General features: G+C 39.0%; 2 protein-coding genes across 3 annotated transcripts in view; both read right to left on the minus strand.

Annotated features, from left to right (window-relative positions):
* Positions 1-13924, minus strand: part of bin3 (bridging integrator 3) — a 32856-nt gene extending 18932 nt beyond the window's left edge. Inside the window, exons 1-3 of the mRNA XM_061037872.1 lie at positions 13808-13924; positions 3974-4022; positions 2939-2979 (exon numbers count right to left, since the gene is read on the minus strand). Coding sequence (XP_060893855.1) covers positions 2939-2979; positions 3974-4022; positions 13808-13815 — 98 coding nt within the window. The 5' untranslated portion in view covers positions 13816-13924. The remainder of the gene's footprint in view (positions 1-2938; positions 2980-3973; positions 4023-13807) is intronic.
* A 216-nt stretch (positions 13925-14140) lies between these two features.
* Positions 14141-22895, minus strand: egr3 (early growth response 3). 2 transcript variants are annotated; one of them, XM_061037873.1, is made up of 2 exons: positions 22386-22895; positions 14141-19786 (listed from the first exon to the last, which is right to left on the minus strand). In XM_061037873.1, exons 1-2 carry the CDS (start codon positions 22537-22539, stop codon positions 18708-18710), a joined length of 1233 nt encoding a protein of 410 aa, XP_060893856.1. In that variant the 5' UTR covers positions 22540-22895; the 3' UTR covers positions 14141-18707. The 2 variants fall into 2 exon arrangements, with proteins under 2 accessions (XP_060893856.1, XP_060893858.1); XM_061037875.1 differs by lacking the exon at positions 22386-22895 and adding an exon at positions 19925-21263.
* Positions 22896-23132: the final 237 nt, after the last annotated feature.

Consider the following 23132-nt stretch of genomic DNA (forward strand, 5'->3'; position numbering starts at 1 on the left):
TTTGTGTTTCTGTGAGAGTAAAAAGGAAAAGCATTTTGGAATTCATCACACATAGCTAGCCTTTGTTATGAATGTGATTCTGAATGCCAGTGGAGTCAATGGAGGGCATCATGTAAAACAAACTAGAACTAAAACAGTCTTGTAAATTGGCTGACACAGTTAACACTTTAGAGTAATGAAAGGAGACAAATATGAGATGAGGAAAATAACAGTTTAACAGTTAAACCCTGCCAATCATGGAGACTGGGTTTGCGGGATAGTGGGTGAAATCATCTCACCATGTAAACAAACTAACATGCTCTGAGACCAATGCCTGTACACTCAAGATGTGTTCTTGTAGTGTTTGTTTGTGCATATGAAACTCATGTTCCAGATAGCACCTCCTACTTTAAAATGTGTTGCACAATACTGTTGCATCTTTCTCTGTCAGCACTGACAGTGAGAGAGTTATTCTGGCTGAGTGCCAGGTGAGCCTGGAGTCTCTTTCCAAAAGGTGCTAATAGAGCGGCCTAGTGGAACAGCTGCTCCTTGCTCCAGTGCCCCAGTGATGAGCCTGTGTGGCCACAATCACCTAGCCACAATCTCATATTAAAAACTGGACAGAGGTAACTACATTTTGTATCATGTTCACACACAAACCCTTTGTATGGCACAAAAAAAGAAACCATTTGACCAGTCACACTTTTGGGGACAATAACTTTCATACGAGAACTGGTCTGGTACTGCAGGTCCATAACTGACTACGATTATCAAGTGAAATCACATAAAACATGCTGACATCAGTGTTATCACTAATATTTCATTCTGATATGTGTGCCTCAACCAGATTTACCAATGACAAATATTTCAATATGTTCATCTTCACACATTGATTGGATGCCACCAAAAGTTAAAAAGACTGATGGTCATTAAGCCAGATAGTATTCAATTAGCTAAATACAGAAAGCTTCTCATGTATGAATTGCATGTTGTGTTTTTTACCTAATGGCTAATAGATAATTTGATATCTGCTAATTGCAAAAAAAAAGTAAAGTGCACGTGTCAACAACAAGGTATAGATAAGATACGATAAGGCATACAACTCTATGCAATTTACAATAAAAGAGCACAAGACAAGACAACCATAAAAACACGTCAAGTAAGGCATAAAACATATTAAAAAACAAGTTTGATACAAATAACACTAAAGGCTGTAATGTGTCAACAATGCACCTGGAATTCTATATATGGCGGGATTTTTACATCCTTGCTTGCCAAAGCTTGGCTTTTGAACTGTTCAACAAAGGCAGCAATTTCCAGATGTGAGTTGCCTCCGAGAAATTGCTATTAAAATTTTAAAAATGTTTATAGACTTAAATGTAGAATTTTATGACAATATATATATATATATAAATAAATATAATATATATATATAATATGTCACTTAAAAATTGACTTAAACCATGTTATATTTTGTTTTTTTGTTGAGTACTTATATAACCTCAAAAATTTCCAACACTTATCAAAGCCAGAGAAATCTGTAATTTTATAGTTGTAACGGGAGGTGTCTTGTCGAGGCGGCTGCCATGATGAGCCGCCATGACAGACAGAACGTTTTTCGTTGCTGTGGAAACACCGGATGTTACGTCAAAGACAGCTAACATGCCGTACTTTTCTGTATATTCTCTTCTAGTCTGTTTCACCCGTTCGTCTTTACAATGTCATTCAGTGCGATGGGAGGGTTATGAAGTAAAGAATCAAAAGTTTGACCATGAATTCAATAAAGCCTATAGTTAAGCTATTAGAGGCATTACATTGCATTTGTAACCTATACTTATCTGAGATTATATACAACTGATAACACAAAATCAAAGGTTAAATTACACCAAACTCCCTTTTGTCGAGCACAAAGAAAGCAAAAACAGGACTGATGTTGAGGCATACCAAGTATATTTAGGCCACAGAGGCTCCACGATGTGTTGATATGGATCTCTAGGGTGGAGAACCTGAATGTCTCTACATGCCTGCTGCTCTGACTCATCTATAAGGTCTATTGGCACCACACCTTCCTGATAATGGGCCCTCCTACTCAACAAAACCTGAGAGGGAAATGGTGCTCCCACTCATTCTACAGGGCCCTCGGGGAGTTTCTAGAACCTCTGCCTCCCAGTAAAAGAAGACCCGGATGTAACGAGCTCTCAGGTCCTGGGTGTTTATGTGCTCTAAAACCCCTCTATCCTTAATAGGTAGGTAAATAATAGTTTCCAGCAGTTTAAAAATATAGGTTTCTCGTTAAGGCACTTACATCTTCATGTTAAAAAAACTTGAGAATAGGCCTATCTACAAATGAAAAACTGTGGGAGATTTTTTTTTTTTTTTTTTTTAACTTAAAAAGCCAGCGGGCCACATCTGGCCCCCCTAAGCATCTTATCCGGCCCCCAGAATATACAGTAAATTATCTCGGCCTGAAATACACCATTAGTATATTTCCCCTCTGACACAACTTCTTCACATCAGGTTGACAGCTTTCAGGTTTATGTGCAAGCATATTTTAAAGTCCGGCACCCAGAGTGTCTGTCAAGAAAAAAAAGCTGGACCTAATACAAATGTAGTTGATGACCCCCGGCCTAAATGATGCCATTACATCAAATTTGATAAGATTATAACTACTATCATACATCTGAAAATTAAACAGACTTTCATGATTTCTAATTTCACACAACACCATAGTTTAAATGTGGATCCTTTCACAGTTCAGTTTTGAAAACAGAAAAGTGACCAAACAGAAAACAAACATATGGATGCATGGACCTCAGTGACACTCTAGAATACACATAAATAAAGTTTTGAATTCATAATGACTTTTTTAACTCACAAACTGTCCATATGGATATGGATGCAACATATAAACAACCTCTTTTATGCTATAAAACAGACCTTGATTAAAAAGTTTACTTACTTTTGGAGCTTGTCATATTCTCGCTCAAAGTCTCTTTCAACCTACAAAAGAAAACATTTCATTTAAAATGTTGGAATTTCATAACACATTAGGTGAGTTACATTTTATTGTCCTTAACCGTCAATGAATAAACAGAGTACTTTTTACAGTAAAGGGAATTAAGTCCAAAGTACATTTGATCAATTCCACATCATCAGAAGAAGTTGAAATTATACTGATAACAGTTCTTTAAGACATAATGGTGTGAGATGAATAATGCTAACAACAACTAGTGATATGTTTTTGCAGAGTCAAGGCGCATGCTACAATGGTTCAGTGGTTTACTCCTTTGACTTTATCCCAATAGTTCCTACTTCTCAAGATCAGGGACTTTTTTCGGGGGCAAGAGACCACAGCTAACTAATTGCACTTCCAGCGGGTTCCAGCGGTTAAAATGCAGGTTAAATACTTCAGTATATCGAGTTTCAAGGGTCAGTTGGGCTAAGACAGCTTATCCAACCCTGTTTCTAAAACATGCATGCATACAGAGGCTGCCTTGGTTCCTGTCTTGTGGTTTTGTGGGCTCTCAGATTTAAACACAGTGGCAAAAACAACGAGGAAGGCAGCTGACACTTGGTCACTAGTGGACAATGTAACTGGGAGGCCTCTAACCCACTCCCTGTTTTTTTTCCTGGATGGCACAGGAAGCTGGAAACCCAGTCCGACTGTGACTACCGGGCCACACAACCATTACACTGGAAGTGGTTTTCTCCTGCAAAGAGAACACCCACTCATTGTCACTTCAAGGTAACCACCTCTGCCCCCTTACATGGCTCAGACGAATTGGCATCTGATAATTCTTTCTAATGACAATATTTAGAATACTATCAGTTTTGTTTGCAAGCCCAAATATTGCAACATAACCTTCCTCAAATCCTTTTCACAAGACATAAACCCTTAAAGTGTATCTATTCTTTTGACCTTTAATTATTTTTTGTAGGTCCTTAACCTTTTAGACTGATTAGTGAATTGGTGCAACTTTGAATCTGTACTTACAGTTTTAGAGACAATCTGCTTCTTTGGCTGTCCAATCTTGAAGGGAATCCTGAACACAAAAGAAACAACAAGTGACAGACATTAGCAACTGGAAAATGACAATCCAAAAAGGTTGAGATACTGGGCACTAAGATTGTCAGCAGTTGCATGATGGGTAACCAGAGAAAGGTACAGGTCAAAAGGTGAACAGGCACCTCTTTCAGAGGCCTGACATGGACAATCTAAAGTTGTTAATTCCTGCCCCTCTAGTGTGTTCAGTCAAAGCCAAGTGCATTAACTTCATGTCATCACTAAACACATCTGGCTCCCATTAGAGGCGGATATCACTACACAGAAGTGGTTGTCCCTTCTTCTCAGCGTGGCTTCACTTCATGACCCCAGCTGGCAATCAAACACAGATGCACTCGCTATATTGAGTAGAAAACACCAATTGCTTAAATCTATTGGAAATCAAGACAATGAGTTTAAGAAGTAAACTTCAGACATATGCTACAAATCAATCAATCAATCAAAAACACAAACATTCCACATGGTTAAGTGTTACACTGGAGCAGTATTTGCGCCTTATCTTTAGACTGAAAAATACAAACTTTTCTTCACTTGTAAAAGACAAACACTGACATCTTGCCTGTAGTTTTTGTGAAACAAAAAAGAAACATCCTCCTCCTTAGTTAAAACACACTCTTTTATCCCCATTTCAATACCTTGTCTATGCCTTAATAAGTTGCTGCCAAGCGTCAGAGAGCTTTTTGGAAACCATGACACAGAAAACACAGCCTTCCCAATGTGTTTGGCTGTAGGTTGTCATTGATGTGCCACTAATAGCCTGAAATCTAAGGTATATGATGGACAGTTGCTGCTGACAGGCGGGGTGAGGCAGCAGCTGCGTCAAAAGAAAGGTGTGTAGACTAATGAGATGGAAAAGGGAGGGTGTGATGCAGAGCCTCGTTGTGCAACCGGGGTATGCTACTGATGTGTGGGGAAGATCCTTTTGATGACAGCTCAATCACAAAACTCAACATGGTCAAATAACAGCAGGATTAATCCAGTAAAAGAAGAATAAAAAACAGGTTTCACTAGTGGCTCAGGTATCAGATTCCTTTGATTTACAAGCTCTTTACTGATTCCATGCTGCATCAGCAGCCAATTCTCCTGACCTAAAACAGTTTAAGAGTTAATCTTCATCTCATAGCAATCTGATGAAAATCCGATGCCTTATTGTTGCTTTTGGCCAAGGAAAGTAGTTTCACCCATGGTGTCATCAAATGGGTGAGCCAACGTGGAAAATAACCACTGAAATTACTCACTGCCATCTTACGTGACTCACCTTTCTCCGATTACCTGATCAGCTCATTGTAACGTCAAACTACGTACACTAAGTACGTACCATGCTGTCTTTGTTGTATTTTGGAAATGATGCCATACATTTTCAGAAACATAATTTGAACATTAAGTCAGCATTGTCAAGACATGTATCAACCAAACACAAAAGTTTAGAACTTGCATTCCTCAAGACTAGTTTCTTGTCACGTGTAGATATATTATTATCCCTTCCAATAAGTGTGATTGAGCCCTATGCCTACATCATTTTTTTTTTATGAATGGATACCATATTAAGGCAGTACTGTATTAACATACGACTACACAAGCGACTCAAAGATGCTAATGGGGTTATGCTTAAAGGTATTAAGCCCCTCTTACTGAAATGGAACGCAAAACATATCAGACATTTGACACTCAATCCTCTTTGGAACGATAAATGTCTTCTTGCTTAAAATATTTGTAAATGTTTTATTTCATGTGTATGTATTATATATACGTATATTTTCAAACTACAATTAAAGGGGACAAGCAGTGGGGGTGTGCGCTATTGCAAAAATATATTCTCTTTGCAAGATCAGGATTTTAATCACATTTCTTTGAAATATTGATTTAATATTGTCTTAAAATATTAACATTTTAAGACAATATTACATCAAATCAATAATCAATATTAAATCTATTTTGCGAGGCGTGACGTAAAATCAACAATAAGGAAGTATTGGACCAAGCAGAGTCCGCTATACGATGCTAAGAATTACACAGAATACACAGAATTACACAGCACCTGTGTGTCCAATCGGACTCAAAGCTGATCGTTTGCTCTTACTGACATTGTTCCCTTTTTTCTAGATCCTTGCTTGTGTTGTACTTACTCTCTGATGTACGTCGCTTTGGATAAAAGCGTCTGCTAAGTGAATTGTAGAATTGTAGAATATTTGCCTTTATATCAGGGCTACTTAACTTTCAATGGAATCACACTATCAACAAATGAGTGGAGAACAACATACTGACAAACAGTAAATGTAATGCAGCCGTTTAATTACGTGAACGGAGATCATAGTGGTCGCGTGCATACACTCTACTGACTCCAGTCACAGTATATAAATGTCACTCCCCACTCCCATTAGCTTTAGGGGAATTCTCCAGATAATATCCTACTGCGTTCTCACATCAGCTCACTCAGACTTGCTGCAGAAAAAATACTAGGGGGCTGGCAGAAGAAACTCCTGGAGAAGTCAGAGGGAAAATCTGGCTTTTTGCGTTCACACGAACAGCTCCACCTGGAAAGTTTTTCTTAATTTTGGCGTCTGATAATTAGCAAATAGTGTGATTTGGCTGAGAAGAAAAACTTTGGACGCATCTGTGTATCAGCATAGAACTGTCCCGGATAGAATATTTACTGTAGCCTAATCTCTCTGCTTTGGTGGATTGTCGACACACTTTGCAGTTGCACACTGCTAACAGTTAGTCAATATTATAGTATTTAAAGAAAATTCAAAAAGGAATGTCACTTTGTTGTTTTATGATCTTTTAATCGAATGCAGTGATAGTGTAACCAGTATCAACTGGTATTGGCATTTCTGAAATGGTTCATGTTTTTCTGAATGGACAGTGAGTTTCTTCCAACATAGCAACGATGATTTGCCACAGCTTTTGATGTTTGCTCCCATTTAGTGGGTGTGTCAGAGAAAGTCATGTCATTCATAGCAAAGACCCAGTGGAAGAGTTAAATATAAATGTTCTATACAGCCACCAATGCTTCATGAAGTATACTTAAATGTTTGGTTTCAATTATCTCTTTTTCTATAAATTGGCAGAAATGACCATGACAGGAGAGACTGTATAAATGTTAAGGTGGATTTTCCCTTGACTGTACCAGGATATTTGTTAGGGTAAAAAAACCCAAGAGCTGCTTAATTTTATATATTCCAATTATGTCCACAAGGAGCCAAAGGAAAGTGGTCTTTCTCCTCAACTGCTCATGAGAATTGGCAGACACTCAGAGTGAAGTGTGCTTCGAGGAGAGAGAGGGAAAATGTAGCAGGAAACCAGAGGAAAAGAACAAGAAATGGAAGTCACTGTGAGAATCCTTTTCAACGTTTTTCACACAGCATTATTTTTGTTGGGGACGTCGAATTTAGAAACACTGGTACGTTGGAGCCTGTGAACCTACAAGTAGTGTCTGAGATGGCAGAGACCCAACCACAAGACAACCAAATACCAAAAACGTCTTTACTATATCAGCTGAAGTCCTCATTTTTCTCTGAATACAGCTTAAAGCTTAGCGATGACAAGCATGGGTGGTTGTGCTGAACATTGCCTTTGAATTTATTATAAATATTTTAGACAATCAGATTCATTTTTAGGGGCGTGTCTGACTTAGATTTGGCTGTTAACTAAAATGTTTGACAACTCTCCACTCTAAAGGTTAATCTAGCGCCATCAAGTTAGCAAAAACTCAGCTCTATTTTAGGATTGGTAAGAGACCAATTTTTTTAGTGAAACATGTTTATTCTGGGTTTTTAACATCGGTTTGTTCTGGAGAGAACAAGATGTCTGAAGATAACACAACTCACTCAAAAACTAAAAAACCTAGGATAGTTTCAGATAATATGATTTGTTTTTAAAGATAATGTTTGGGCTTTTTTTTTATTTGATAGGAAATGTTGGAGAGAGTTGGAGATGACCAGTAAGACAAGGACTGTAGCCTCTGTACATGGGGCGTCTGCTCTATCAACTGAGCTAAACCAGCAACCCCAAAATAAGATTTTTAGAGAGACACACAAATTTGAATGAGAGGTTAAAAGAGTTATTTGGTCATTGCCTGCCCTGGGCCCAGGTGTATTAAAGGTTACATATTGAGCAAAATGCACTTTAGCATGGTTTTCTAACACTAATGTGTCCCTAGCCTCTTTACAACCCCCCCCCCCCCCCCCCCCCCCCCCCCCCCCCCAATTATGAGAAAAGTCTATCTTATCTGTCTTTTGCCAGTTTAACTTTACAGTAAATGTGTGCTCAAACAGACCGTTTGTAAATGATCACTTTGTGACATCATAGAGGGCAGTAACCCATCCCCCAGGTGGGTGACAATCCCTCAGCTAGGTGTTTGTTCTGCCCTCTGAGTTTGCCTTTCCAACGTAAACAATTGGGCATGGTGCGGGAGGGCCTGAGCCACATCCCCTTCAAGAGATGCGTTTGGTCAAACACAGCTGAATTGTATTTAAAGCTATAGACACAGAAACAGTCTGTTCTGATCAGGGTTGAAATAGAGGGGTTTATAGGCGTGATCAAATACAGGATCGGATTAGACTTCTTGGAAAGAAACTTCACAGACATGTTTTTTGGGACCTCTGAGACATATTTAAATTTGTTGAAGTAGTATAGTATGTGACCTTTAAAAAACTGCTTTTACACATTTGCTGTCATTGTCAGCAATCCATTCAACTTGCATTTACAGAGCTATCTGATCTTTGCTCTAATAGGCTACACGTCACCACCATCGAGTGAGCACGTAGGCAAGAACAAAGACACAACAGTCTTCTCTATCCAGGACACACATTAGCACCGGCTGGAAGAACCGATGGCTTTTCACAAAAACTGCAAATGTGTACGCCATTAGAGCGATAGTGCATCATTTGACCTTGAATATTCCATGGAGCACAGAGGGCCAGTTGAAGATGTTGGGAAGTTGAATTGTTCAGATGATGACCCAAAAGTCAAGCGTCTTACGTCATAGAAGCAAGTGTGCAGGCCCTACTGGAATGCATCAGTCAGCAGAGCCCATAAAGGACTCTTTTTACTGACAGAGAACCCCACTCTTGACCTTGTGTTTGGCGGTGGGTGCTTGCAGAAGCATTGCTTGTCAGCTACTGACCGTTTGACTGAACTGAAAGACGCAGTCATTCTTACTTGATTATAGTCTTCAACAAGTGACATGAAGAATGCATAACCTCTTCTCAAGAGAGTACACCAACGTCAAAGATGAAGTAAACGAGCTTGTTATAATGCATTCTTTTCTTCTCATTTCCTCTTGAAATACATTCAAGCAATGAATTTATTAAAACCTCTTTTTGAACTGTCAAACAGAAGTGCACAATCAAAAACCTGCAAGATACAGCCTCTCCTTAAGGATGGGCCTTTCAAGCCAAAATACTATTCAAAAGGGTACTATTCAATAATTATTCAAATACACCAAACGCCAAACACACACAGACTAGGGCTGATAATATTAGAAAAAAACGGCTATTGCAGCAACTTTGACAGCCCTGTGGCAAAGTTGAGACAACAGGTAGGGCGAGAACAATTTCCTTTACAAACTGTGCTGCATGTGATTCACATGAGTCTTCTACGTGTGTTCATCAGGTGTGGACTAGGGCTGTAGTGGTTACCACAAAAATGAATTACCACAATATTAACAAGCCAACCAGAGGGCATGGAGGCCACAGTCACAACTTGACGTGCAGTGCTCTCACCCCACCTCAGGTTAGGTCGGAAACAATGGCAACTTCACTAGTACCTAATACAAATGTAACTTCACTAAAATAAAAAAGGGGCTAATTTAGATGAGACAATTTATCAAATCTGCCCAAAAAAGATCCCTGTGAAACAAGGGATCAATTTGAGTTCTCACTCTCACCTAGGAAATAGTATCTAGCCCAGATTATTTTCATGGTGACTTTTATTCATTATATTATTTTCTTAACAACAACGCCATGACACTCAGTGACACACACAAACACTCACGCCACGGAACAGTGTGCGAGCAGCACTGTTGCCAACGGACAGCGCCTGGTGCTGAAACAAAGCACCGTCACAGCAGCAACAGTTATCACACGTAACTTCTCCTCTTTAGGCTTTTGTCTATATTGTTTTAAAACCTGTACAGTATGATGTGGCTACAAAATACAAGACAATCTTGGTACTTATGTCAAAACTGGCCTCTCCTATCTCTCTATCTCTCTCTCTCTGATGGCACTGTGATTCTGCTCTCTCTTGGTTTTGATGCGACTTTATAACAAGCCTTCCCAACAAGGCTCACCTTTAGTGATAACAGAGTCCCAACGGACACTTTAAAGGGGGAGTTTGGTTGTGTCACATAGATGAAAAATAATAAAAATATGTTTGCAATTCTGTACCCACTGTTTTCCTTGGAAATCCGCGCAAACAGTTTACAAATCTGTGCGGTCAGTGAGGTCTGGACGTTGTTAATGTCCGTGCAGCCCTCTCTCTCTCTTGTCATGTTATGTATTAGTCAATTAGTACAACACAGGTTTTTTAAAAAATAAACGCACTGTCTTGCTTTTTCTTTGTAGGTAAAAAGGCTGAAGAGGAGGTGATTCTGGTGATAACTGTCGCTGCCGTGACAGGGCCTTGTTTCAGCACCAGGAGCTGTCTACTGTCTGCAGCTCTGCTCTGCTCCGTGGCAGGAGTCTCGTCTCTGTCACTGATTATCACAACGTTATTAGGGAAAAAATAAAATAAGTAAAAGTCACACTTTAAATAATTGTGGGCCAGATATAATTGCTGACATACCAGTTTCTGACTCCTGATTCCCAAACACATTTTGCTAAATAAATTTAAAAAAAGGGTGGTGCAATACTTCACATGAGCCACCCTTGATCACCTAGGTGCATCCCTACCTCTCTTGCTTGTAAAAAAACAATAGTCATCACTGAATCCTGAGTGAAACAGTATACAATGAAACATTTTGCTAAAAGAAAAAGACAAGTTTTTGGGGATGTGAAGGGATTTCAAATTTTGTAGTCATTGTCAGTAAGCCTTAAATATGCCTTAGACCAAATGGGTTATTATTACCATTAACAGTCATCGCTTTGCCAAAAGTTTGTTTATGTTGAACTAAAGATCCATTTAATTCAACTAAAAGCCATTGTATTTCTTAAAATCCCCAAGAAAACCATTGGTGCCACACAAAGAAGGCAATGGAAGTCACTAAAACAAACTTTTAAACAAGCAAAAAAAAAAAAAAAAATCATGGCTTCGAAACATTTAAACAACCCAAACAGCATGAATGGAGCACATAATACTACAAACTTTGAGTCAAAATTGGAAGACATGATGGAGCCAATGGTCAGACAAAGACGTCATTGAGCGACTGCTCTCCTTAAAGCAAAGGTTTTAGGGAGTTTTTCCTCGTCTCCTGAGAGAACATGGGTTGGGTCATGAACTGGCTCTGATGTGGGCCTGTTAACCAATTGCTATATTGTGTATCATATAGAAACATTATCTAAATAAACAAGTCTGAGAGAAAAGCCAATAATCAGATATGTTCAAAACAAATTATGCTGTTCACAAATACAATTTACTTGTTGTCATTTGGCTTACAATGACAGCACAGCCTTGTTTGCTGTTGTTTATTTTCTCAAAGATGTCCCCAGCTGGATGGAAGATCTCCCATTACCAGCCTTAAGGATTCAGCTAATATCTGTGCAGTTCATCCATGCAGACTATGTCATTTTGCCAACTGTTCACACCACCTCTCTTCATTCATTGAACACACAATCATCATCTGTGGCTCCATAATAAATTACAAAGCACTGCAAAGACTTAATATGTCCAGTTATAAAAGGGACAACATTTTATTTGAAAGTAGAGATGCACTGATCCACTTTTTTTCAGTTCCAATCCGATTCTGATACAGATACTGATTCAGATATTTTTTTAAACATAATAAAAGTTTTATTGTTGTCGCTTGCTACTATTATTTTGTATAAGGCTGCGCAAAGCTGTAGTAAACCTGGCATTGCATTGTGCTGGCTTCACTTACAAAGAGTTAGCAGCAACAACTGCAAGGTTATTAAATTAAATATTTTAGACTAAGAATTGAATTGTTTTGTTGTTTCAATGTCTTGATGTTGACTATTTAAGGGCACTTTGCTGTTAAGTCTGAATGTCTTCAAAGCAAGACTGTTTGAGCTGAGCATGTATAGTGCCAATAAACTTTCTTGATCGTTTATGTGGATCTGTGCCATCAGTCCGATATCAGATATGTAAATTACGTCAATATCGGACCCGATACCGATATTAGATTGGATCGGTTCATCTCTATTTGAAAGGATATTACAAAAAAATAAAGGGTGTTGTCACACACAACAATTCTGACTTCAATGCTGTGGTTGAAACCAATATGTACAATACGACTGATATTTTTCATTTGACAAGTCTTGAAATACTATATGTATAAATATATATGCTATATATATTGAAAATCATCAAAAAATGTGACATCATAACATAGGTGTGTCTGTGTCTGTGTGTGTGTGTGTGTGTGTATGTGTGTGTGTAAAGCTCTCGCTGTGTGCTAACACCAAGGGGAACCTCCCGTGTGGAAAAATTAGGTTCGCAGAGGGTCCGCTTGAGGCTGACACCAAGAGCCCTGGAAGTCACATACATACCCCACTTAAAAAGCCTGTTTTACATCAGAAATGTACTTACAGCCTGTTTCGATTAGTTACTGTCCACACACAAGGCATCTGTTTTGATTTTATGAACGATACTTGTTATGTATAGTTAGTCATGTAGCTGACCTGACTGACAGGTTGGTGCGATGTAACAGTTTATCAAGAGACATAAAACCTGCCACGGCTCCAGCTCTTAGCCTGGTGTTTAAATACATATTTGCCATCAAAAATACGCCAAGTTACTTTCAACAAATACTTCAATGGAGTCACTGCCTCAGCTTTTATAAACACAGTGAATTTCATTGTAGAGCAGTATTGTAGAGTTAAATGGCTTCCCTTGGTTCAAGTCAATTCAGACTTAAGGAAAAGCAGCATGTGTTCAAACTCATGCTGCTACATACATAACTATACATATATATACATACATAACTACATACATTCAAACATTTGGATGCCCCTTTATGCCAACACTTTTTTTTGATTAACCACCCAGCTTTGTTGGTAACTCAACAGAAAACATGTTAGGGGTAATGTTTAAAGCCTACCAATCTACTTTCTGGTAAATAACATGACCCATCATCATTATCCTGTGACTGCCTACTTAAGATCTTTAAATGTACTCAGTAGTCACCTTGTTTACATGTCCTGCTAAAGAAACAACATTTGGTCATTTACACAGTGCTGGCTAAACGATATCGTCTGAATTTCAGAAAGTTGCGTTTGATAGCGTCAAGTTTATGATTGCAGGTTTCTCAGCCAAACTAAACTATGTTGTGTTTACACCAGACTACAAAGTCTATGTTTTCACTAGTTAGCTGCTAACTCGAGTTTATCACAGATTATTCAAGTTGAAAACTGTTTCTATAGACATATAAAGGAAAACCACTCAGGTACTTAAACAAATATCCAGGAGATGTTTTTATTAGTTCGCCCTGAGTTTCACAAGCTAGCGCTAACTCTGCTCACTGTTTGCGTAGCGCTACCAGGAAATAGCCGGAGCCCTGTCGACAAGCTGGGTCAATATTAATGTATCCTTTTCATTAAAACTTTTAAAAACAATAACCTCTCTTAATGATGTAAACAAAATACATACCAGCTCATTTTGAGTGATCTTTTATTCCGATTTCATTGGGTTATTATGTTGTTTTTCGAGGACCTCATCCCTTAGCAGTCGACAGTCGAGCATGAAACCGGAAGTCAGGAGCTGAGCCGCTCGCGCTTCCTCTGAGGAAGTTTTTCCAGCTAAGCAAAAAAAAAGCGACAAAAGCTGACATACGTTATAATGTGTTCACATATTTCGACATATCTCCAAATGTTTTATGTTTTTGACTCTGAGAGTGTTCATACTTCTGGTGTATTTTAAGTTAAATGTAGTTCTACGTTTGTTTGTTATAATACGCGCTTTAGTGACCCAAGTAAACCGAAGGCAAGTGATATTTTTCTTTATTCAAGTACTTACATAGAAATAACAAAACAATTGCATTACAACAAACTTAAGTGCCAAGTAAACAGAGGAGCACAACTCCCCATCACAAGGATATAGTAAAATTCATGTCAATATTCAGCTCATCATGAAGGGACCTTATTATAAGGTAATAGAAACATGAAATAGGCTAAAGACATCCACAACATTTTAAACAAGACCTCTTGTTTTCTCAAAGAAAAAAAAACAACAGAACAGCTATCCCAGTGTGTGTTTTCAATTGTCTGTCTTGAATTGTTGTCAGGTTTATCCCATTTCACCCATTGTGACTTTTATTTTCATGCATAATAAAGAAATGAGCACCACCCACAACGTCTGAGGGCAGCACTTTGGAACATTTCCGTGCACATGCAAACATGAGGATATACTGCAAGGAAAAGAAAACACAACACAACAGAAAACAGTGAGTATCGACTTCATCTGAACACCATGGTGTCACGGTTGAAGACCACAAAATCCCTGAAGCCACCCTGTAGTCCATAAATTGACATGAGTAGCCTATTATATCTACGCATTATTGTAATCTCTTTAAACGTGAGGTGTTTAAAAAAAAAAAAAAAAAAAGGTTTATTTGTTAATTTGCAGGAATGATCCGTAGCCTTTTGTCCTGCCCAAGGCTAACTTCCCAGAGACTAAATCAAACAGTTAAACACAAACATTAGCAGAAGGCTGCCTTCAACTGCGAGCTGACTGAGGTCACATTTATGATTTGTTGCTTTTGTGGAGATCTCATCACTTATTGTTTTTAATCAGCCAACCCTGCAACCCAGTTTGGCACAAAGATGGCTGCTGATGTTGGCTCATATCCAACATGGAGCACAGAATGAGGATGAGGCAAATTCTGATTTCAGAGCGTTCAGCCGCCCACTTTTTGACAATAAAACAGAAAAAATTACATCAATTATTTTTGGAGAAGCACAACTAAGAGGGGGCTGTTTCTCAGTTTGTTTAACATCGACATATATCTTTAACATTCACACATTACAGAGAATGGGTATTGTGCAGACGAACAAAATGCAACCTGTTATGTTGTTCAACCACCAAACTATATTGAGGGATTGGGATCATATAAATTTTACAAAATCTATCGGTTCTTTAGAAAAGTGTCAAATAACAAGAGTGACAAACACATTGAGAACACACGACTGATGAAATATTGAGTTTGCAAAGTTGTAATTACATGGCTTCATTTAGACACGGAGATAGTTTGGTGTAGTCTCCGTCTGACTCTGCATCTTTCTTTAACACATAAACACAGTTTTTCTTTTTGAGGAGGCCACATTCTATTTATCATAATTACAAACATCCATTCTCACCAGTAAAAAACTCAAATCAAGAACACAAAAGCGAGCATCATATTTGGTCAAATAAATTAAAATGATTTAGAGAATATTATTCTAAAGAAAACATTACATATAAATAATATTTTTTCCTATCGCCTCATTTAGTATATCTATTTAGTGGGGACTCCATGAGGCTGTCTGCTACAGGATTTTTACATTTGTGGGTATTACTCAATGCAGAATCTAAACTTCAATCCCAATTTTATCTCTGAGTGTTAGTTATTTGATGCTGATTGAAAGATGTGTATCATAGTAAAGGTCTAGAATTGTCAGTGTTTTTAACTGCAAGCTCGTGTCATCTTAGTGACATTCTGTCGCAAATTGCTTTAGAAACTTCATTTGTCGACGACGATCCCTGCAATAAAAAATAATGCATTTCATAGTAGTCAACTATTGATTTACAGTTCGATGTTACAGGGAGAGTGAACTTTAAACTGTATATAAAAATGCAAGGAGGCCTGTTCATTTAAGCATGTAGATGAGCTGAGAAAAGACTATGAGGCCACATTAATTGGAAAGTAAGTGGACACTTGCCAGGAAGCTGAGACGTGAAAACTGGTTGTAACAGGAAAGAGAAAGCATGACCTTGGAAGCTCATTTCTCTTTGCACTGTGTTCTCTGTGGCACCGCTTTTCTCAACCTTTCTTTTGGCCTTTGCAGTAGTTAGTCGATACTCTCTTTAAGTCTGAATGCTGCGTCTACTGACCAGTACAGTTCTGTGTTTTTTCTCCAGCTGATAACAATGCTGTGCCTGGCATACAGCCTACACTCCTTAATAGTCAAAGAGCAAATCCATTAACCAGAAATATTGTCAAAGTAGATAGAAGAAGAATGTCATGAAATGATAAGATTATCGGCAGTTTTAACACTAAACAAAAAGGATCAATCTTAAGGTAAGTGCGCCTGAAATAATAAAACCAACAGTTAATGAGAAAATGTGAATGTTTTTTTTCTTACACCAATGCCAATATTTTTGTCAAATGAGTTACAAATTGGGCTTGACAGAAGAAATTAACTCCTAAATTGTGATATCCACGATTTCAATCATTCATTAAAAAAAAAAAAAAAATGTTAACCATAAGTGTAGTATATGAATTGTAATTGATGAAAATTACACAATATTGTGTTTTTTTGCATTTGCCTCAAAGAGTCAATCCAGTCTTAGACTTAAACATGTTCCTGCTTTGCAAAGTGAAGCTAAAATTAAATATTTCTGAAAAGCAATCAATGGGCATCCATTCGTTTTTATCAAATTGGTCATTGCTGTGCTTTTGTCCATATTATAAAACACCTCTCAAAGAAGAAAATCTTTTTCCTTCTGTCAGGACAAAGATCAATGAGGAACGATTTGTGAAAAATATTGGCATTGCATGTACTATGTAAAAAAAAAAAGGGAAAATTATCCAATCATGTAGTCTCTTGCCTGTCTGAGAATATAAATATTTCTCTGTTCAATTTGGAGGATGTGTTAATTGAATAGCCTTGTTTGGGACTACGCTGGAGGAACACATAATGTAAAACATCTTGTTGTTTATTCAGAGAACACATTAGTGCTTCCTTTAACCAGTTGTCACTTTAAAGTGTACCCATGATGCAAATGCTCTTATTCTTTTTTTTTCTTTTATGGAAGATAATACACTATATTTTGTGCTATTGTAGCACTCCAATAAATGATTGCAATAACATGTGACAACAAAATATTCTGTATTATAACTACATTACTAAAAGCTTTAAGACACATTCTGCACAGGCGTTCAGTCAATTGAAAGTTCTTGTGTATGCAGACATTTGTATTTACATAGTGTGCATGGAAGCATGCACATATATGCACAATTTAATACTGACTTCTGGTGCATTTGACAGTTTAGTACAAAAGTGAAACTTCTACTGTAACTACCTGCATACATGTTTGTATACTGTACAAAAAACAACAACTCCTTAGTTCACAACTCTGTCTCAGTCTAACTGTATTAAAAAAAGATGTAAACATGGATAAGGATATTTCATTATTTCCCTCATATAATGCTGCTTTTCTTTTAGCGACTTGAAACAAGTGGTTTAGTCTTTTTACACTAAAAATCCTTTTTTTATCTTTGCTTTCATATACTGCTTGTTTGCAACCCAGTGTCATATATTAAAGTAGTTCAGTCTGTCTAACTGTGCTTTGAGCTCATTTGATTTACGGGTTGGTGAATGTGTCATGAATATATTGCATATAATTGCAGAACTCAAGAAAATGTAAAATGAACATTATTGGTGAGCTTTCAAAAAAAGCAACAGAAATTATATCTGGTAAACAACATAAAGTTACCATAGAAAAAGGCAACAAAAATACACAGTGTCTCTCAGTGACTATAAATAAATAAGTATTGGAAAAGGCATCGATTGCTGCAGGCATGTTTGCTTTATCAGTACAGGTTACAGGACAGGACATCAGTGTGCTTTGTGTAACCCATTCAGTCATTATGTGGGCTTCACCAAATTTTGCAGAAAAACCGAGATCTGATGTTTGCTTGAACTCAACACATGTGCTAAGCTGATATCACTGCTATGTTTGGCAAATGTCAGGCACAATAATAAGAACAAGGTTGCTGTATTACCACAATACATTTGGCACATTCTTAAGAAAAAAGAACATTCAAATATAAAATAAAAAACAACACCTCAACAAAAAACAACAAAATAGACAGTCAAGTGCCACTAATAAGGTATTCATGACAGTACAGAAATATAACCAATTGCACTTTAAAACAGCCAAATAAAATTAATTAATGCATTCTTTTCAGACAACACACTCTTTAACTAAGCTCCACTGTAATTTTGTCTGTTTTGACCCCTGTGATAGATTCTGGCTTCTTTCCAATTAAGAAATTCTCAGTAAAATTTACAAAAAGTGTATCCAGACCAAACCTCACAGATTTTGGACAGAATGTGCCGTGGTGCCGTTCTTTGTGTTGGCACTGTGTTACAGGAGGCTCTGAGTTGCTTCCCCCTCTTTCTCTAACCAAAGGCATCAATCTCAAAATAGAAGTAACTGAAAAGAGCAGGCGATGCAAAAAAAAAGAGGAAAAGAGTCACCTATTTATCTCATAGTGGACGTGGTCCTGTCTTCCTTAGTCTCTCTGTGGGGCATAGCGAGAGTCCAGTCCATGTGCACGTAGTCACGGTCATGATGTCCCCACCGTTGGACCCCCACAGGAGCTGGGTGGCGAGCTGTGGCTCCCAGCCGCCCCACTGCCCTTATCAGATGGCTTCTTGTCCTTCTGTTTCAGGTGAACCTTTGCATGTCTCTTTCTCTCGTCACTCCTGGCAAACTTGCGTCCACAGAACTCACAGGAGAAGGGTTTCTCTCCTGTGTGTGTGCGGATATGTGTGGTCAGGTGGTCGCTCCGGCTGAAGGAGCGCATGCATATTCTGCACTGGAAGGGTTTGTGACCTGTGTGGATGCGTAAGTGACGTGTGAGCTCATCTGAGCGGGAGAAGCGTCTGTCACAGTTCTCTGCAGGACAGGCATGTGGACGTTCGTGGACAGGGGTTTTGCTGGGACGGTTGGGGTACTTCCTTGGCCGGATGGGCTTTAGGGTGAGAGTCTGTGGTGGTGGGTGGTGCTGAGGAGGGTGCTGCTGCCCGCCGATGAAACCTGGGTGAATCTGCTGCTTGTCTTTAAATGCTCTGATGGTCTCCAGGGGGGTTATGGGTGGGGGATTGACGCGGATGGGGTCCATTGTCTGGAAGGGCTTGTGCTCCATCACTCCAACCTCCCCCTGGTGATGGAAAAGGTTGTAGTCAGGGATCATGGAGAAAAGGCTGCCATCCATGGGGGCTTTGGATGTGGAGTGATAGTCATTGCCGGGGTAGGCAAGTGCCGTGCTGGTGGCCGGGCTGTGGTGGAAGGAGACCTGGTCCTGGTACAGGTCGCTACAGGTGGAGTATGCAGGCAGCGGAGGACCGTATACCTGCTCCATGTCTGATGCCTGTCCGCCCATGCTGGCTGCGGAGGATGATGTCTGTGTCGTTACTGTGCCAGGTGATGGAGAAACGCCCAGGATCCCCGCGCTGACAAGGCTGATGATGTTGTTGTCAGAGCACCAGCCGGAGCCGCCGATGCCACCTGACGGCGGGGTGTCAAAGGCAAACTTCCCCAGATAGGTGACAGTCTGCCCGCTGCGGTTGGACTGGAAGCTGGATCCATACTGAATCTCTCCTGATGTCTTGTCGCTTCCCATGCCCAGATCCATGATATTATCTAGATAAAAGCAGATAAAAAACAGATATTAAGAACAAATCTGAAACATGGATATAAAATGCAATAATTTAGGAAGAAAATCCTGTAAAAGAGAAATTGTGGCACAAATTGTGGGGGGGAAAAAAATAGAAAATTCACTTTGTCAAGCTGTTTCAACTTGAAGTGACTGTCCTCAGTTTGCCCAAAATTCAGCTTTCCTGCATATCTCTGCAATTGTTTGGTGAACAAGAGATGAAAAATAAAAGAAGTCCAGTGTAGTTCATAAAGAAATGTGAGCGCTGTCAGACCTGTAAGTTAAGTGAGTGACTGCTGCATGTGAGACAGTGGTGTCTCTCTCTCTCTCTCTCAGATCCCACAAGCCCTCATAAATCAAGACCTAAACACCCCCTTTGATCCAGTCATTGTGTCCCTCAGGAGGACAGCCAAACTGAATGGCAAGATCTGATTTCTTTACAGCGGGGAGGATTATAAGGCAGACGCCACATCTATCACGCTCAAGGATTCAAAACACATTTGCAGCAAAGAACATCTGCACATAATGGGGGTAAAATTTCATGTGTTTCCTTTCCAATCTCTGCATTAGCGAGCTTAACGCCATTTGCACAAATATCCTTGATGTTTTAATTGTACAGAATGTTATACTTCACGCTGAATACGCACACCCGCACACACACTTGCACACACACATTTAACTTATTTTTAAAGATGCCATAAAAACTATCAAATGCTTAATAGGAGATACATTTTCATGCTGATGAGCTCTGAGAGTTTGATGTGAGACAATTGAAGATAATTCTTTCTTAAACAGAAGTTTAAACAGACGTCTCTTTTCATTTGCAGAAAATCATACACAGGGGTGCTTATAAACTCACTCCCAGTAATTACAGCCTGCTGGAATTTGGCTAAAGGCAAATCGTAATGAAACACACAAAAGCAAAATTACATATATTGCACAATGCCTCTCAACACATGACGTATATAGGAACTGTGACACTTGTGGCATGTTTTTTAAGGCATGTATGAGAATTAGAAAAGAAGCCTGAGTTGATATTAATGTTTTTTTTTACTATGAGGTTTTGGAAGTCATTTGAGCAGTGGGACATTTAAACAGAAAGAAGGGCATAGACAAAAAGTCACCACTGTTTGTTTCATAGGTCAGAACTGAAGAGCAAAGCACACACCTGCTCTACCTGTAAATTCTCTGAGTGGCACTTTAACATACATTTTTGTTATTCCAACTAAAAATAGTACACGTGACACAATACCATAGATCTACTTTTTGTGTTAATTATGTGCATGTCGCCTAGATCAGACATTATTAAAATAGCAGCACGCACCCTCACGTTGCAACTTCTTTTTTTCTAATCAGGTAATTTAATTTGTTTCAATATCTACCAAAAGCGGCTACATAAAATATATGTTTTTCTTGTATTTTTATATTTTTAAAAAAAGTATATCTAGTTATGGACTTGTATTTAATTAACTTATTAACAAATGAACCACACTATTTTTTTATTTTGAGACCTAACGCTGGGGAAAAAATTATGACGCATGGGTCTTTGGTCAAAAAAGGGAATATATTTAGATATAAATCCAAACTGAGGTAGTATTTTAATTTGAGAACAAAACAATTTGAAAAATGTTAATCGTGGCCACAGTCTCACTTGCTGATGTGCACAGCTACCCCGGGAAACTAAGGATTTAGAATATTTCGCGCATCATTGACCCATCACCTCAGAAGGTGAGCCCGGACAATTAGTGATTGATTTAATGCCAACACTGAGCCGAAACAACTAAAGTCAGCTTCATGCGGCGAGATGAATTCAATAGAAATTTACATAGGCTATAGAAATATATGAATCCATACCTTCGGCCTCGCAATCAAATATGTTTCAGGGGCCTGGTGTATAGGTTTCACATAAGGAAAAGCAGCCACACACACACGCCTACTGAAATCAAATCTGTGACAGGTTCAAGAGTTACGAATAAAAGTCATTGTCTTGTTGACCCATCTTTGCGGATCGGTGTCAGGAAAGTTCATCTGTGGCATTTATGGTTTGACCACTTTAATTACACACAGTTTACTCAGAACATGCAGATTTCAGCTCAGTCAGAGCCGAGTTCGTTTTTACCGCGTGAAACTGCCTTTTTCACAGCCGTTCATATTTCTTCAAACGCGGTCAGATTTTTAAATTTAAGGCCACTGCAAATAACGCGGATTTTCCTTAAATAATCTGTAATCTAATTTTTTTTTTTTTTTTCAAGTTTTGACATGAGTCCAGTTTCTCATGTTGCGCTTGGAATTTTGACATTTCGTCTGATACAGACGAGGCTGAAGAACAAACAAAAAAAATCACATTGTCGACCTTAAAGAAAGTCATCTAAAAGGTGAATTTGATTCATGCCAGGCAGTGATACACCTGACCCCATAAAGTAGGCTATACCGTGCGAGTACCTGCCTTTGTGCGCAACAGCCAGAGCGCAAACAGGTGCTCCAAGCTCAAAGACAACTGTTGCCTTCTCGCACACCGTAGTTTGAACCACTTTAATGAAAACATACACACTCACGCATGCCAGATAAAGTAGGGTACAAACTTACCTGTGTTCATCTGTGAGTAGTGATTAATAGATTCCGTACTGGTGAAAATGTTCATAGACGTCGGAATGTCCTCTTCTGGGTAAAGACTGTCAGGGATCGTGTTTATTAAACTGCTCATGGTAAGAGGGAGCTTCTCCGCTAGTTTCCCTGTCATAGTAGTGAGATTCAGTCCGACATTTATGAGGGACAACGCGCAGGTATCCAAGGGGCAAAAAAAAAAAGCGTTGTGTTCTCAAAGTGGAAAACACAGGTGTGGGGAAAAAAAAAAAAAAGGAGACGGGAGTAGGGATGGATCCTGTTGCTGTAGCTGTCCAAGTATCCCGCGGAGGACGAGCAGCGCCGGTTCTCTCCTCCTGTGTGATCACGGGCTATTGTTGTTATTAATGTGATCACAGTGGACGCTGGGCTGCTTGTGGGGGAATTTGAAGTCTGTGAATCAATGGAGGAGGTGGTGGTGGTGTTGGTTGCACAAGAGCGGCTCTACTTGCTCTATTGGAGCTGGATAGGGGACTCCAGTTTGCCTGTATTAAATAGGGGGATGGAACATTTGTGTGACGTAGATGACCATATATGGACAGAGCACCCAGCGTAAGGCTCTCCGCTCGTCAGTTGGTGGAAACTACAGAGTGCATGCAAAATGCTCCGAAGGATAGAGAAAGTTAACTAAATCTACCTGTCACCTGCAGCACAGTCCTTCTCCTCCTTTGTTCCTTCTTGTGGAAAACATGACAGCGAGTTATCTTCATT

This window comes from Labrus mixtus, chromosome 5, assembly GCF_963584025.1.
Source record: "Labrus mixtus chromosome 5, fLabMix1.1, whole genome shotgun sequence".
Lineage (NCBI taxonomy): Eukaryota > Metazoa > Chordata > Actinopteri > Labriformes > Labridae > Labrus > Labrus mixtus.

Coding starts and splice junctions, on each gene's coding strand:
- egr3 (XM_061037873.1), bottom strand. CDS start 22,539: ATGACAGGGAAACTAGCGGAGAAGCTCCCTCTTACCATGAGCAGTTTA. Junction 19,787..22,385: donor CTACTCACAGATGAACACAG/GTAAGTTTGTAC, acceptor GCTTTTATCTAG/ATAATATCATGGATCTGGGC.